Source organism: Lolium rigidum, chromosome 7 (genome assembly GCF_022539505.1).
Source record: "Lolium rigidum isolate FL_2022 chromosome 7, APGP_CSIRO_Lrig_0.1, whole genome shotgun sequence".
NCBI lineage: Eukaryota > Viridiplantae > Streptophyta > Magnoliopsida > Poales > Poaceae > Lolium > Lolium rigidum.
In genome coordinates this window covers 150626245-150641460 of record NC_061514.1, presented here as the reverse complement: position 1 = coordinate 150641460, position 15216 = coordinate 150626245, and the positions used below count along the sequence as shown (strand labels likewise).

Below are 15216 nucleotides of genomic sequence, written 5' to 3'. Positions count from 1 at the left end.
AGATTTGTCATTTTTGTGTAGCCCACAATACAAAGAATTTCAAGTCACGATTTGACATGCTTGTGGGATACAACACTAACTATATGCAGAATTATTTTCAGATTTTTTTAAAACTTGTAAACCATGATTTTAAATTTATTTGAACGACGAGAGCTACTTGGTGCTCAGGAGCAAATGATACTTTCCGCTACATGAACGCAGATTTCGTGCTCCCGAGCTCCAGTGCTCCTGGTTAGTTCAAAAAATTCAAAACCATACCTCTGAGTCTTAAAAAAATTGAAAACAAATATTCGGATGTAGTTCATGAATTATCCCACAAACGTGTAAAATATCAATTCCAAATACTTTGTATTCTGAGCTGTAAAAAAATAACAAAAATGTAGATCTGTAGAAGTATGTTTCAAATCCCCAAATTTTATCAGATTTGTCATTTTTGTGTAGCCCACAATACAAAGAATTTCAAGTCACGATTTTACATGCTTGTGGGATACAACACTAACTATATGCAGAATTATTTTCAGATTTTTTTAAAACTTGTAAACCATGATTTTAAATTTATTTGAACGACGAGAGCACTGGTGCTCAGGAGCAAATGATACTTTCCGCTACATGAACGCAGATTTCATGCTCCCGAGCTCCAGTGCTCCTGGTTAGTTCAAAAAATTCAAAACCATACCTGTGAGTCTTAAAAAAATTGAAAACAAATATTCGGATGTAGTTCATGAATTATCCCACAAACGTGTAAAATATCAATTCCAAATACTTTGTATTCTGAGCTGTAAAAAAATAACAAAAATGTAGATCTGTAGAAGTATGTTTCAAATCCCCAAATTTTATCAGATTTGTCATTTTTGTGTAGCCCACAATACAAAGAATTTCAAGTCACGATTTTACATGCTTGTGGGATACAACACTAACTATATGCAGAATTATTTTCAGATTTTTTTAAAACTTGTAAACCATGATTTTAAATTTATTTGAACGACGAGAGCACTGGTGCTCAGGAGCAAATGATACTTTCCGCTACATGAACGCAGATTTCGTGCTCCCGAGCTCCAGTGCTCCTGGTTAGTTCAAAAAATTCAAAACCATACCTGTGAGTCTTAAAAAAATTGAAAACAAATATTCGGATGTAGTTCATGAATTATCCCACAAACGTGTAAAATATCAATTCCAAATACTTTGTATTCTGAGCTGTAAAAAAATAACAAAAATGTAGATCTGTAGAAGTATGTTTCAAATCCCCAAATTTTATCAGATTTGTCATTTTTGTGTAGCCCACAATACAAAGAATTTCAAGTCACGATTTTACATGCTTGTGGGATACAACACTAACTATATGCAGAATTATTTTCAGATTTTTTAAAACTTGTAAACCATGATTTTAAATTTATTTGAACGACGAGAGCACTGGTGCTCAGGAGCAAATGATACTTTCCGCTACATGAACGCAGATTTCGTGCTCCCGAGCTCCAGTGCTCCTGGTTAGTTCAAAAAATTCAAAACCATACCTGTGAGTCTTAAAAAAATTGAAAACAAATATTCGGATGTAGTTCATGAATTATCCCACAAACGTGTAAAATATCAATTCCAAATACTTTGTATTCTGAGCTGTAAAAAAATAACAAAAATGTAGATCTGTAGAAGTATGTTTCAAATCCCCAAATTTTATCAGATTTGTCATTTTTGTGTAGCCCACAATACAAAGAATTTCAAGTCACGATTTTACATGCTTGTGGGATACAACACTAACTATATGCAGAATATGCTGGTTCTCTTCCACATGCTTCACTGTCATTGAAAAGAATGACCACATGAGTATACATATGCTGGTTCTCTTCCATAACTATTTTCAAATTTCAACATGGATGCACATAACATACAAAACTCTAAAACCTTACAGAGTTTTGTACAGAGCTACAAAACCAGCAAGTTTGCAGTGGCTCTGGATTACAAGACCTCCTTTTTCATATCAATACGTGTGATTATTTTAATGAAAGGATATAGTCTAACTTAATAGTTAATACACATCAACTGCAAGAAATTGGTTCATAAAACCAACAAAGATGGCAGTGGCGCGGTATGTGAGTGATGGTAGACAAGTTACCCAACAATAACAAAGCCAGTAGCCATCAATTTTCTATTTTATTTTGGGAGCCTAATTAAAATTTTCACCAGGTACTTATAAACACCAATTGCATGAGAGAGGATTCATAGGAAGGACACCAACTAAAAAATGTGGGCAGCATTTGTCACATCTGCCAGATCTCTCCTTTGGCATTCTCCTTTATACCGACGAAACCGTCTCATGCCTGCACTTTATGCTTAATCTACTGGTAATCTTCCATCAGTTCCTTCGTTTTGATTGTGACATTGTCTCATTGATAATAATATACACATACAAAATGATACATGTCGACAACGACAAACTAGTTTTATACATTTCAGAGTAAGATATCTGATGCACTTGGTCCTCTCTTGTTTGTACTTATAATACGTACAGCTTCTAGCCTGTACAGAAAAAAATCACCGCAAATGTTCTGAAATGACATGAACTTTAATATCTTTCAAATGATCACAGGATCCTCCTGTGTTTGATTCATCAAAATGACACGAAAGGGAATGATCATGTGTAAGCAGCATGCAGATCATGGATAACTTACCCTTCGACTATAAAAAAGATCTGTGTGCTAGTCTAGTTTCAGTGGTCTCACACAAACTATTAGGCTAATTAACGAGATTATCTGTAGTAATTGGAACAGAATTTGTCAGTTTAATGGTAATGGTAAAGCTACAGTCATTGATGTTGATTGAAAAGAAATTAGCCCTTCTTATTTGTCAGCATCCGGTTGATTCCATACCCTCATGCTTAAATAAGCATTCTCCTCTCTTCTCTGGCACATTCGAACACCAGAAACTGAGCTACCAAACAATGTCTTACACATCCGAGGAAGAATCTGAAATCAACTTCCAGCAGCAGCATAAGTCGGCAGTCTGTGAAGCAGCACTGAGCAAAGGCAACCCCATCAACTCTGCAGCTAAAAAGAGACGAAGTCATCCTGGCAACCCAGGTAAGGAAATTGTTTCAGTATTCATGAGTTCAAGTAAAACATCTTAGCTATGATTTAGCGGTTTTCAACTACCGCAAACGAAGAAAAATAACATGATAGCGTTAAAGGTGGTCTAAGCCCAATAATCCAGATCAACTCTACATCAAAATAGAATAGGAATCAGAATCATGGTTCTCATATAAAGATGGTAAAACGCTGTCATAATACTTAGTTGATCAGAAATTCAGGTATAAAGAAAGATTATGAGATTACTGTAGCATGAATATTCGGTTTAAACAAGATATATATCATATTGGTATTTAGCGTTCATCCTTAATTTAAGGAAATCCACATAGGCTACAAGGTGATATATGTTCTACCAAATATGGAACAACATTGTGCAATGCAAGAAATGCAGAAGGGAATACACATAAAGGAAGCTGCTGCCATCTTGGCGGTCAGGCAACATGATACTTTGGTTGTTAACGATGGTTTACAGACTCACCCGGTCATGATTTATTCCAGTAACAAAAAAATTACACTCAAGACGTACAGTAATAGTTCAAACAAAAACAAGCAAACAGTTTTATATTAAGTGGAATGTGCACAGGAACCACAAACTGTAAATATCCAACATCGTTATGTTGTTCATTGTGCAGATCCAGATGCAGAAGTAGTTGCATTCTCACCAAAGACACTATTAGCAACGAACAGATATATATGTGAAGTCTGCCATAAGGGTTTCCAGAGAGACCAGAATCTCCAACTCCACCGGAGATGTCACAACTTACCCTGGAAGCTCAAACAGACAAGCGGCACTGAGACCAAGAAAAAGGTGTATGTTTGCCCTGAGATCACCTGCCCTCATCATGATGCAAGCCGTGCTTTGGGTGATCTAACAGGCATAAAGAAACACTACTCGAGGAAGCATGGTGAGAAGAAATGGAAGTGCGAAAGATGCTCCAAGAAATATGCAGTTCAGTCAGACTGGAGAGCTCACACAAAAATATGTGGCACCAAGGAGTACCGATGTGATTGCGGAACAATATTCTCGAGGTATTTTCCTATAAAGAGCTATAATATACACTAGCAGCTAAAAATGAGATGCCTGAAGTTTGTCTATTACTACAGCTACTAGAAGTTTCAACTGGACTAACTGCTGATTAAGAACGCTCCAGATGTTATATTCAACTACCTCTGATTGTATGCTTACTAACAAAAAGTTCAATTGCAAACAGAAAACAAGCCACCATCAATCTTGGTGTCATAGCAGAAATTGTTGAAAAATAATAATCAAGGCATTAATTTCCCACACTTGAAAGAAAGATACAAACTGATTGTCAGGAGTAAATTTTTTTATATGTCAAAGTTAAGGACTTCAAGAATCATGAGCATAACAATGTAGAGTTGAATTGTACAACTCCAAACAATTTGCACCACGGGAGAGAGAGAAGAATCATAAGTGTTATCTGAAATGCCAATATTTGGAAACTGACTTTGTTTCTGTTACAATATTGTTACAGAAAAGATAGCTTCATCACACATCGAGCCTTCTGTGATGCACTAACTGAAGATAACTCAAGAATCAACCAAAGCCTTGCTGCGATGGTGGGAAGTTTGCATGGTCAACAGCAAGACATCTTTCCACACACAATACCTACTGCAAGCTATTCACCAACTGATGCAGTTGGAAACTTCTCTGGAAATAGCCAGAGTTCAGATAAACGTCTGAGATCTATATCTCCTTATACTTTCATGGCAAGGAATACTTCATTGTTCTCCCACCAGATATTGCCAAACGATTCTAGTATTCCGATAGATGGGAGTGAACCAAACTCTCCTTACATGTCCATGAGTTCTCCATATATGTCAGCGACAGCCCTGCTACAGAAAGCATCAGAGATGGGAGCAAAGACCAGTGAAGATCCTACATCTCCATTACTTCTGAAAGGTTTTCCGAATTACTTTACCACTAGGAGTCATATCAGTATATCTTCTGGAATCCTAGGGAACTCGACAGCTAATAGTGATAGAAAGAAGACTGCTGAAGTCAACAACAGCTCTTACATGAACTCACCATGGGCTGGTAGCTGCATTGGACCTAATAATACAGTGCCTTGGATTGGACTTCCTCCGTTCTCCACAAGGGCAGAAAATAGAAGAGAAAATAGAAGTTCTAACATGGGTGATGAGGATCACATGCAGCAAAATGCACATGAAAGCATTTTTGGAGTTAGAGGTGTGGGACTAACACAAGACTTTCTAGGTTTAGGAGGCAATGGTAATGTCCAGATGAGTGATGACACCTACAATGGGAATACGTCATTGAGCTACTCCGATGAGCAGCCGAAATCCCAGGAAGATATCTACTCTTATCATCAGTAGTCTCATCAATATATCGCGCTGGTGAAATCCAGTTGGGATTCATAAGATAAGTAGTTCACTTACAGCAAGAGCTCAAGTTTCAGCTGATGCTATCAGCTGAAGTCACTTCAATAGCAGGTACTACAATATGAACCTTATGTGTAACTGGGAATAGGGTTAGGACTTCGGAGACAATTTCATGAAATTCTGAAGACACCTGAGATGAACTCGACTGAATCAGCCAGAGTGGCTTAAGGAAATCTTGTACTCCCTCCGGTTCATATTAATTGACTCTAATATGAATGTATCTAGACACATTTTAGTTCTAGATACATTGATATTGAAGTCAATTAATATGAATCGGATGGAGTATTACATTCAATAAGAAATAAATTCTGTATACAATTACGGTTGTGGATGCAGGAATGCAGAGTGCAGAACAACGTGTTTGGTTGAATAATTAATAAGTAGAGTTTGTACAGTTACAACTTACAATTTCAGCGAGCAGCAAATGAACAAGAAACAACAGAGCTGCCTCTCAAATGAGAAAACAACAGAACAAACTTTAATCTGCTTTCAGTAAACACGCATGCCTCTCCAATGATAATGCTCACAGCATGATGGATCTGGAAGCAGCAAAACACTGCCTTCTTCAACTGGGCGGTTCAATACAATACATGCAAAAGCTTGTTTGTACTTGTGAACCAGGTCAGAGGTGGCCGGGCTTCATGCGCCACTACTGGCTAAGCAAACCTGTAGTGTGGTTGTGATCACCCATTTGTAGGGTTGTCAATAACTTTTCTTTCTACCAACACATGAAGACGCAAGGCTTTGCATGGCTTTGCATGCCTTTGCATGCCTTTGCAAAATGTGTGGAAAAGTGGCACCTCTTAAAGCATACCCTTTTCAGCAAAAAGAGCCGCAATCCTCTAGAGAAGAACTTGGCTGCTCTTCATGTAACATCATGATGCCACTAGCACATAAATAGGCATTCTTTAGTATATGTTGAAGAAGATCGCTATAGGAAAATATGAAGATACAAAGCATTTAAGTCAGAATGTGAATGTAGGAAGGCGTACAACACATACCATGCACTTTTATTGAAACTGATCATGCTTCATCCATCACAATCCCTTCAGCCATTCCCGGAAATATGCTTGCATTTTATCTCGATTCGCCGCATTGCCAACATTAACAGTGGGGATTACCTTTTGTGGTTTCACAAACTAGGCAGAGAAACATCAGCCTATAATTAGAAGACATCACAGCAAATACTACGGTGATTAACAGCCAGGGGATTTACCTTCAAAAAGTCCCCAAGCTCAGTGAAACTTGAGTGCTCGCTATAAGGTACACCTACAAGAAGAAGAAATTGCTTTAAAGGAAATCATAAAGGGACAGAATAAATATGCAGGTTTGGAAATGCTGAACATGTACATCTGATACATATTGGACAAGAATGAGTCTAATACAAAATGACCATGTTACAGTTAACTCTGAATTTGAAACCGCATATGCTTCCAATACAGGTTCAGCTTTTGGTTTAAAAATTTGGTCATCTTACAGCTTGACAAGAGACAAAATAATCTTCTAATAAGCAAATGTAGGATAGCTCATCAAAGGACACAACCCATGTAGAACCTAAGATAGGGTGCAACTCTTTTTTTAAAAAAAATGAGGCAAAAGATTTGCCATTTTCATTGATTAAGAAGATGCAACTCATTTTGGCTTTGGCTGCAATGGAAAAACTCTACAAGGGTATGGAAATTAGATCAATGGAACATCTGACATATGAATTACCTTTTGAATCAGAAGACAACAAATTCAGTTTGTGGTTACCAGAAATTAAGTCCACGCCGAGCATCATATATCATTTATTTTCGGAAATAAGTTGGTGGTTATCCACCTTCTCATTAACAAAGTAAACATGAAGGGAAAATACATTATCAGCTCTAACAAATCCTACCGTATATTGTAACGCTACCCTTAGAGCTTGGTTTAATTAGGTCAAGCTCCTTTCCAGCTGCCTCGGAGAAAGTCCAACCTAATAAAAAAAATAGAAAATAGTACTAAAAATCATGCAATTACAAAGTTTCGACACAAAGTTGATCTCCCCAAGATAATTAACCTGTAGGTCGAAAAGCCAGCACAGATAGAAATCTTTGGTTATGAGTCTCCAAGTACTTCTTCAAGTTCTAACAAAAGCCAGTTTCTGGTAAGAAATGTTAGTAGATAAATCATAGAAATTAATGTATCTGACATTCGTCTCGAAACCTCATGCTGCACTGATGCAAGGGGTAGAACATGGAGTGAACTTTGATTGCATGAACTTATCCTTTTGGACAAATTTGGCCAGCCAAATGAGTGAAGAATTCGCCTTCGTGATGCATCAGTATATATGGGTACCTTTCAAGAATATACAGAATATCTTAACTGAGAACTAGAAGATCCGCATAGCCACTTCAGACAGCACAACATCAGGAAAGTAATTGACCAGAAAGACACCAGAAGAAAAACAAAATAGTGAAATCTCAGATAAATATAGTACCTCTAAAGCTTGAGAAATTGCTAGATAGACATTCTCTTTCCCAATGCTATATGCCCCGACAACAATGAGTGTTTTTGGTTGCTTCTTTAGATATCTTTGAGCTGTCCTCACAACAAAATCGATGACATCCTCCTGTGGTGGGAACCTAAAATAGTTTAAACAGGTTAGCATAGTTAGCATTACAAGAAAATGCTTAAACCCCACAGTTGTGAACTGACTTGTATTTTGGATTGCAATATGTCGTATCCAGGTAAAGCAAATTTATGCGGCCAGTCTGGAGCAGTGGGTGCAATTGCATGGATTTTGATGCTCTAAAATCTCCAGTGTGGAGGTAGGTCTTTCCATCCCTAAGACGATAGTGAATTAGAGCTGCACCAGGGCAATGATTGGCCTCCAACAAGGTAACAGTCACTCCCTCAATGACATACTCAGTATCAAGCTCCAGGGGACAAATATACCTGCAAACATCAGTTTTAGCACTTGGTGGTTAGTACTACTGCTGCCACTGCTAGACAATTGGACGGTTCATCATCAAAAAATCAAAAAGAGGCAGCCTTACTCAGAATCGATTGCCAGTAACATCTTCACCAAGCGTGCTGTGAGTGCAGTACAATAGATAGGACCATGACACCACTTCTTGGTTAAGCCACCGTAATGATCATAATGAAAATGGCTGAGAAAATAGGCAGAGCACCCCTCAACCGCTCCATACCGAAATGCGTCGACAGTGAATGGCGTACCTAGGTCCATCCAATTTACAGAAACACGAAAAGAGCTACTCAGTGAGATCAAACATAGTTATTCAGTAAGTACCACTCTCAATTGCTTAAGGAGCATGGTCTCGCAAAAAAAAAATAGCGGCTTAAGAAACGAATCGCTGTCATCAATGGCCTAGAACCACATACACGCATCATTCAGCACACTAATTAACTAGTAGATACATCACTGTGAAAATTTATCAGTAGACAAAATGCGCAGCCATAATAGTAATAACGAGTGCAGGAGCGGCCTTTACCGGGAATCTTCTTGTAGAAGGGGCAAGCGATGGGCTTCCTCGCCGCAGGCGCCCCGTTCTCCTCCGACCCTCCCCACCGTCGCTTCTTACCGGACAAAGCACGAGAAGAAGAGGGGGAGGGGGAGGAAACCCGGGATCTATCACGGAACCCCTGCGCCGCCTCCTCCCGCGGCGGCGGCGGCTTCTTGATTCCCCACGCCTGGAAGAGGCTCCTCTGCACCAGCGGCGCCGCCTCCTCCCGCGGCGGCTTCTCTATCCCCCAGGCCTGGAAGAGGCTCCTCTGCACCAGCGAGCCGCCGCCCTTGGCGTCCATTCCGGAGGCTGTCTCCCTCGGGTGCTGAGGAGGGGCTTGCAGGGAGGACCAGTCGATGCCGCTACGGTAGAAGTCGTCGGCGAAGCTGCTGGTGATGGTGGCGGCTGCGGTGGGGAAGCCGTTGTCATCGAGGTCTTCCGGAGCGGGCAGGGGCGAGTCGGCTTCGACGTCGCCGGTGGCCATCGCCGGGGCTTGCGGTCGGGTGGAGGGTTTGAAATGGGTGGCGGCCGGGGCGGGAGGAGCGTGCTAGTATTGGAGGGAAGGAGTCCAAACCTATACGCTCTAGTGTGAACGCGTCGCATGGCTGCCAGCCGTCCGATCGGTTTGCCTGACATTCCGATCCCGTTTACTTCCGAGCTTACAGCATCTCCAGTCGGGTCCACCAAAGCCTCCCAAAGCAATTTGGGCGGATCGGACCAAAAAACTGTTTAAACAGCGTCCCCCAAATCCGAATTTTGTCCGGCGCCCCGGGCCCGTCCCCGCCCCACAGGGGACGCTTCGGGCACGCCGGACACAACGAAAAGCGAGGCGAAACGACGCGGGCCCGACGCGTCAGCGGTTCAGTGAAAAATCGTCTCCCACTCCCGCCAAATCCCGCCCCTCCCGCCATATCGCGTCTATCCCGCCGCGCATTTCTGGTCTCCCAACACATATCCCGCCGCCGATTCATTTCTCCTATCCCGCCGATTTGTTTCTCCCTTCCGCCGTCCACCCGCCGCTGCTACCCTCTCCCCATTCCATGGCGCCACCGACAGCCCCCAAAAAGATGGCCAAGAAAGCGGCCAAGAAGCCGCCGGGCAATGCGATGAAAGGGGCGAAAGCGCCATTCGCGAAGCCGCGGAAGGCACCGGCTGCGAAGAAGAAGCCGGAAGGATGGACCGAAGATCAATGGCAGCAAGATTGTCTGCGCCGGAGGATGGCGACGGCGGAGCGGAAAGGACGGAGGGCGGCGGAGCAGGAGAAGAAGGCTCTGGTGGCGTGCCAGCACCAGCACATAATGGCCGGGTGTCTCGCCGCCAGCAACGCGAGCCCATGGAATACGAATGTGACGGTGTACGTTCCGGGAGTGTTCTCTCCGTCGTCATCCGCCTTCTACAACGACGGCCCCTCCGGCACTCCCGGGTGCGTGACGCCTAACTTGTCGCCCCACTACCAGGATGCGCTGCCGCATGGCGGCTTCAACCCCAACAACCTCTACTCCCCCGCGTACGAGCAGCGCGAGCCAGGACCCGGTCCGGACGGTGACCCTTTCACTGGCCGCAGGGGCCGCTCGAATTCGACGGCGCCGGTGTTGAGGGTGCTGAGGAAGAGGGCGGGGTGAGGTCGATGAAGAGGAGGAGGTGGAGGACGAGGACGACGACGAGGACGGCGAGGAAGAGGACGAGGAGGGTGCCGGTGACGATGATCTCGTGGAGGTAGACGCGGACGGCGTGAGGACGAAGAAGAAAAGGAAGAAGAAGGCGTCGGGCACACGAGGCCCCAAGTGGACGGTTTTGGAGGATCTTTGTCTGTGCGAGTCGTGGGCGACGGTGAGCCATGACTCCATCATCCAACCAAAAATACGGGAAGTATTGGGCGAGGATCAAGGCCGAGTTCGATGAGCGCAAGCTCATCAAGAGCAACTACAACAAGGTGACAATGAAGAGGATCTAAAAGGCAATATCGACGCGATGGGACATCATCCAGGCGTCGGTGAACTCCTTCCATGGATACCATCACGACTTAGTGACCAGAGCCGACAGCGGTGCCGACGTCTCCCAACTGGTACGACTCTTTCTTCCATAATCTGTAGCGCCTACATTGTGTTCGATGAAATGATTTCGCTTCCTTTGGTTAGTTTGATAGGGCCATGGAGATTTACCGGAGGAACTGGGATGGGCATAAGTCGTTCACGATGATGCATTGCTATAGCAAGCTCAAAGGGAACAAGAAATGGCAGTTCACGCGCCTGTCGCTGTCCAAGGGGAAGGACGCCATTGATCTGGACGCGCCGCTGGCAACGTCGGCAGGGCGTCCTAGTGGCAACAAGGCTGCCAAGGCCGCCTTGGCCGACACCGCGTCGTGTGAGAAGACGCGGGCGTCGATCACGAAATGCCTCGCCGACGTCTCCTCGACCTTTCTCTCCCGCGACAAAAAAGCCGACGAAAGGTGGGCGAAGCTACTCAAGAGGCAAGAGGAGAAGTTGGAGCTCAAGAAACGCATGGACAGCATGTCCCTGCTGAGAGCGTCGACAGATGGAATGTCTCCCCGGACGCGGGCGGCGCACAACTTCTTCAAAGGCTAGATCCTCGACAACATCGAAGCCAAAATGGCGGCGGCCGACGCTGCGGCCCAGGCAGCGGCAGCAACCGCGGAGCAAGAGCCGGCTGACGCGTCTTCTACTGCTACACCTGCATCGGCCTATGCATCGGTGACGGAGCAGACGGAGCATGCAAAGCACCGGGCAGATCGCGATGAGGTCATCATGATCGACGGGCCTGCGTCGACTCAGGGTACATCGTCGTCGCCCAACCCCTTCTTCTAATTACCATGCACCAACGGTCTGTAATATAATCGCGCTCCCAGTACTTTGATCGTGATGATTCGGTGGGAACGATCTCTTTTGAATGCAACAATTTGAATTTTTGATTGGGGGCGGTGTTTGGGGGAGCGATGTCCCCCAAACGCGGCACGAACAAAACACGTCCCCAAACGCCCAATCCAGCGCTCTTTGGGGGACGCGACTGAAGATGCTCTTAGATCATTGGTGCTTGAACCATGGACCATGGTGGACCAGGAATAACATCCACGACCACGACGTCATCCATATTTGCCTCCAATTGCTAAAAGAATGGCTTGTTAGATTAGGGCTTGCACTGTCTGTCACGGTAAAACTTGTATTAGATTTCATCTAAATTTAGATGCATCAATATAAATATATCTAAATTTTAAAAATCTAAGGTAACTTCCGTTGATGGAGGAAATACCTTTTTCTAACAAGAAACTTTTCATTCATGCTCAACAATATTTTACAGAGCAAGTAAAAAAAAACAATAGTTTACAGAGACAAACATTCACGAAGAAGCCCAGAAGTTTGAAAATACATTCCTAAAAACACACTCCTCATTCAGTGTGACCACAGTGGTAGACACACACGTGAAAGAAAACGGCCTAAGAGAAAGTTCAATAGTATCGAAGCTCCCCTGTTGCCTCCCCGCCGCCGCTGGCCTCTGCTGCAGTGGCGGTGCCACCTACTGCCAAAGGTCGCGTGGGGAGGTCCGAAGCTTGTCTGTCGCGTTGGTGCCCGTCCGATTCAGCTGGGGGCGGAGGTCGGGTCGCCGGCGTGCGGAAGCCAGTGAGGCGGCTCCGGGTGCGCGGTGGTGGTGCTTCCCTGCCTCGGGCCATGTGGGCGGCAGGTGTGGACGCCGGGGCGGCGACCCCGGGATGGAGGACGGTGTAGGAAGCACCGTGGCGTGAGGTGCCATGGTGGGCTTCCTGCGTCGACGAGAAGCTGCAAGGCGGGCATGGATTCGGCGACATGAGCGGACATACTTCAACGTCCCGTCCTGGGCATGGTGAACTCTATGCGAAAGCACTGCATCAACCTCAGCCTATGCCGACAATGTCTATGTCCTTGGACGTCGCTTCCTCGTTGGAGGCATTGTCGAGGAGCTCCTTCACCTCTCTCGTCGTTTCGAGTCTCGGTTTCTCCAGGTGAAAACCTAAGCTCGATGTTGTTTCTAACATATGAGTAGGTCGCTCTTCAAAGGGATGGTCATAAAATGGCATGCACCATACTTTGTCTAGTGTAGGCGACTTGTCGTATCCCCCACCCCTACCCCCACACACAACACCTTAGGTAACTTTCATGTGTAAGTATGTTACTCAAGATGGGACACGGGTTTGGTGCATATGGGCACCAGTGCTCCCTCCACTTTCAGTTGTTTAAAAATTTCAAAATCTCACATTTTTATGTTTAAAAAAATTATGGTGTTAAATATGTACATAGATATGTTCATGAGAAGTGTATGCAAAAAAAAATTCCGGTAAAAAATACTTCAAATTTAAAAAAATACAAAAAAACAAATTTCTAACAAAAGGATACACTATTGTAATACCATTTTACTACCATTTATTGTCCGAAATTTATCTTTTTTATATTATTCAAAATACAAAGTATTTTTAATGGAACTTTTTTGCATACACCCTACCCGTATATATCTATCTATATATTTAACATCATAACTTTTTGAGACTTAGAAACTTGAAATTTTAAAATTTTCAAAAATCTGAAAGTGAGGAGAGCATTAGTACCCATGTGTCAAAGACACTTTCTGCTCAAGATGCCCCTATTCTTTTCTTCTTTTTTTGCGGGGAACCCCTATTCTTTGTTGCTTGCACTACATCAAACAATGATATCATGACTGGTTTCTCGCAAGCATCCTACATTGCATGTTACATTGTTGATTTCATTCTCATCAACTTGCTTCTTATTGTGTGTCTGATCCCGTGAGAAGTGAGATCGGGATGGTACTTTCTCATAAGAAGGAAAAAACAACCAAAATATGACTAGCGCGGTATCGAGTGAAAGAATGAGAAAAGAAAACTATCAAGCCAAAGAAGAAGTCGGTAAACAAAGAAGTCCATTATTAAGACTTAGACTTTGGACGCCGTTAGATATGATCATGTTCCATCATCGCTACCATGCTGCGACTCCTATACTGGACGCCGTCAATCCTCGGGCTTAACCAGAGATCGGCAGACTGACACCAATCATTTGTGTTACTGAAAATAAATAGAAGTAGCCAACCATCACGAGATTAGTACTGAATGTACGGAGTATAAAGTTTGACTTTGTTGATTGTCCGGTGGCTGGTTTATCGGCGCTGACTTGTTTAACACTTTAACTCCGCGTTGCAAACATGAGACCGACGACCGGAACAGAAGAGATGTGCTGTGCGCTAGCATACGTTGAACTGGTTAATCAATCAATTTTATATATCTTCAAAAAATCTGAAGAGCAGGAGGAGTCCTTTTCGTCTCTAGGCAGTAGGCGTGGCTTCACGCTGTGCGCACACATCCAGATTGCGGGATATGGTCGGGAAGTAGCGCACGTGCAGGCTGTTTAACATTTCGGCTGCCTTCCCGAACAGAATGGGTCTAACCTTTCTGGGAGCTATTTATACAACCCATGACGGGAACGGAATGGGTCCAACTCTTCTTCTTCTTTTTTTTTTTTGAGATCAAATTGGCTGCATTTTATTAGAACTCGGCCTCAGCCGTCACCCGTGGTCCTACAAAGTCTGGAACCTGACCCAACCAGGTCTTACAAAGATTATTTTTGCAGCCATCCTGAGCTAAGCTATGTGCTACCTCATTACCCGAGCGGTGCACATGAGATACCGAAGCCATCATGAAACCCTTCATCAGCTTCTTGATTTCTTCCACCAAATGCCCTTGAGCTGATCTGTCTAGCCCTTTGTCCTTTAGCTTGTTCACCGCGCCCATGCAGTCCGTCTCCAGCACCACACGCTCGACGTTTATGTCCTTCGTCAGTAGTAGTCGCTGACACGCCAGCAGCTCAGCGGTTTCAGGATCCTTGGCAGTGGGAAAAAAATTGCAGGCACAGGCAAGTGCCCTGCCATTGTGATCGCGGACGATCACGCCACCGCCGCCAACGTTCCTTTCCGCCGTCCATGCGCCATCCGCGTTCACCTTGTGCCACTCGGTCTCAGGAGGATGCCAGCGCACTTTCTCCTTCGCCCCAGGCACCTTGACAGAGCCATTAACCGCACGCCATTCTTTCATCAGGACGATAATACGTCTGGCCGTCCGTTGCGGATCTTCGATGCCCAGTTCGTCCCGTGCATCATTGCGTGTGAGCCAAAGTTGATACAGGGCCATCATAACAAGCTCGAGTTCCGCAGGCTTTAGATGTGCTATCCAT

General features: G+C 44.1%; 2 protein-coding genes across 2 annotated transcripts; one reads left to right on the top strand and one right to left on the bottom strand.

Moving 5' to 3' along the window:
• Positions 1–2932: 2932 nt before the first annotated feature.
• On the top strand, positions 2933–5435 carry LOC124670113 (protein indeterminate-domain 12-like). Its single transcript, XM_047206615.1, has 3 exons — positions 2933–3071; positions 3710–4106; positions 4574–5435. Exons 1-3 carry the CDS (start codon positions 2933–2935, stop codon positions 5433–5435), a joined length of 1398 nt encoding a protein of 465 aa, XP_047062571.1.
• A 426-nt stretch (positions 5436–5861) lies between these two features.
• LOC124672150 (DNA cross-link repair protein SNM1-like) lies at positions 5862–9473 on the bottom strand. Its single transcript, XM_047208424.1, has 10 exons — positions 8978–9473; positions 8522–8702; positions 8181–8420; positions 7963–8107; positions 7689–7820; positions 7543–7609; positions 7381–7458; positions 6718–6770; positions 6503–6640; positions 5862–6387 (listed from the first exon to the last, which is right to left on the bottom strand). The coding sequence occupies exons 1-9, from the start codon at positions 9471–9473 to the stop codon at positions 6539–6541; spliced, it is 1494 nt and encodes a 497-aa protein (XP_047064380.1). The 3' UTR covers positions 5862–6387; positions 6503–6538.
• Between the last annotated feature and the right edge of the window lie 5743 nt (positions 9474–15216).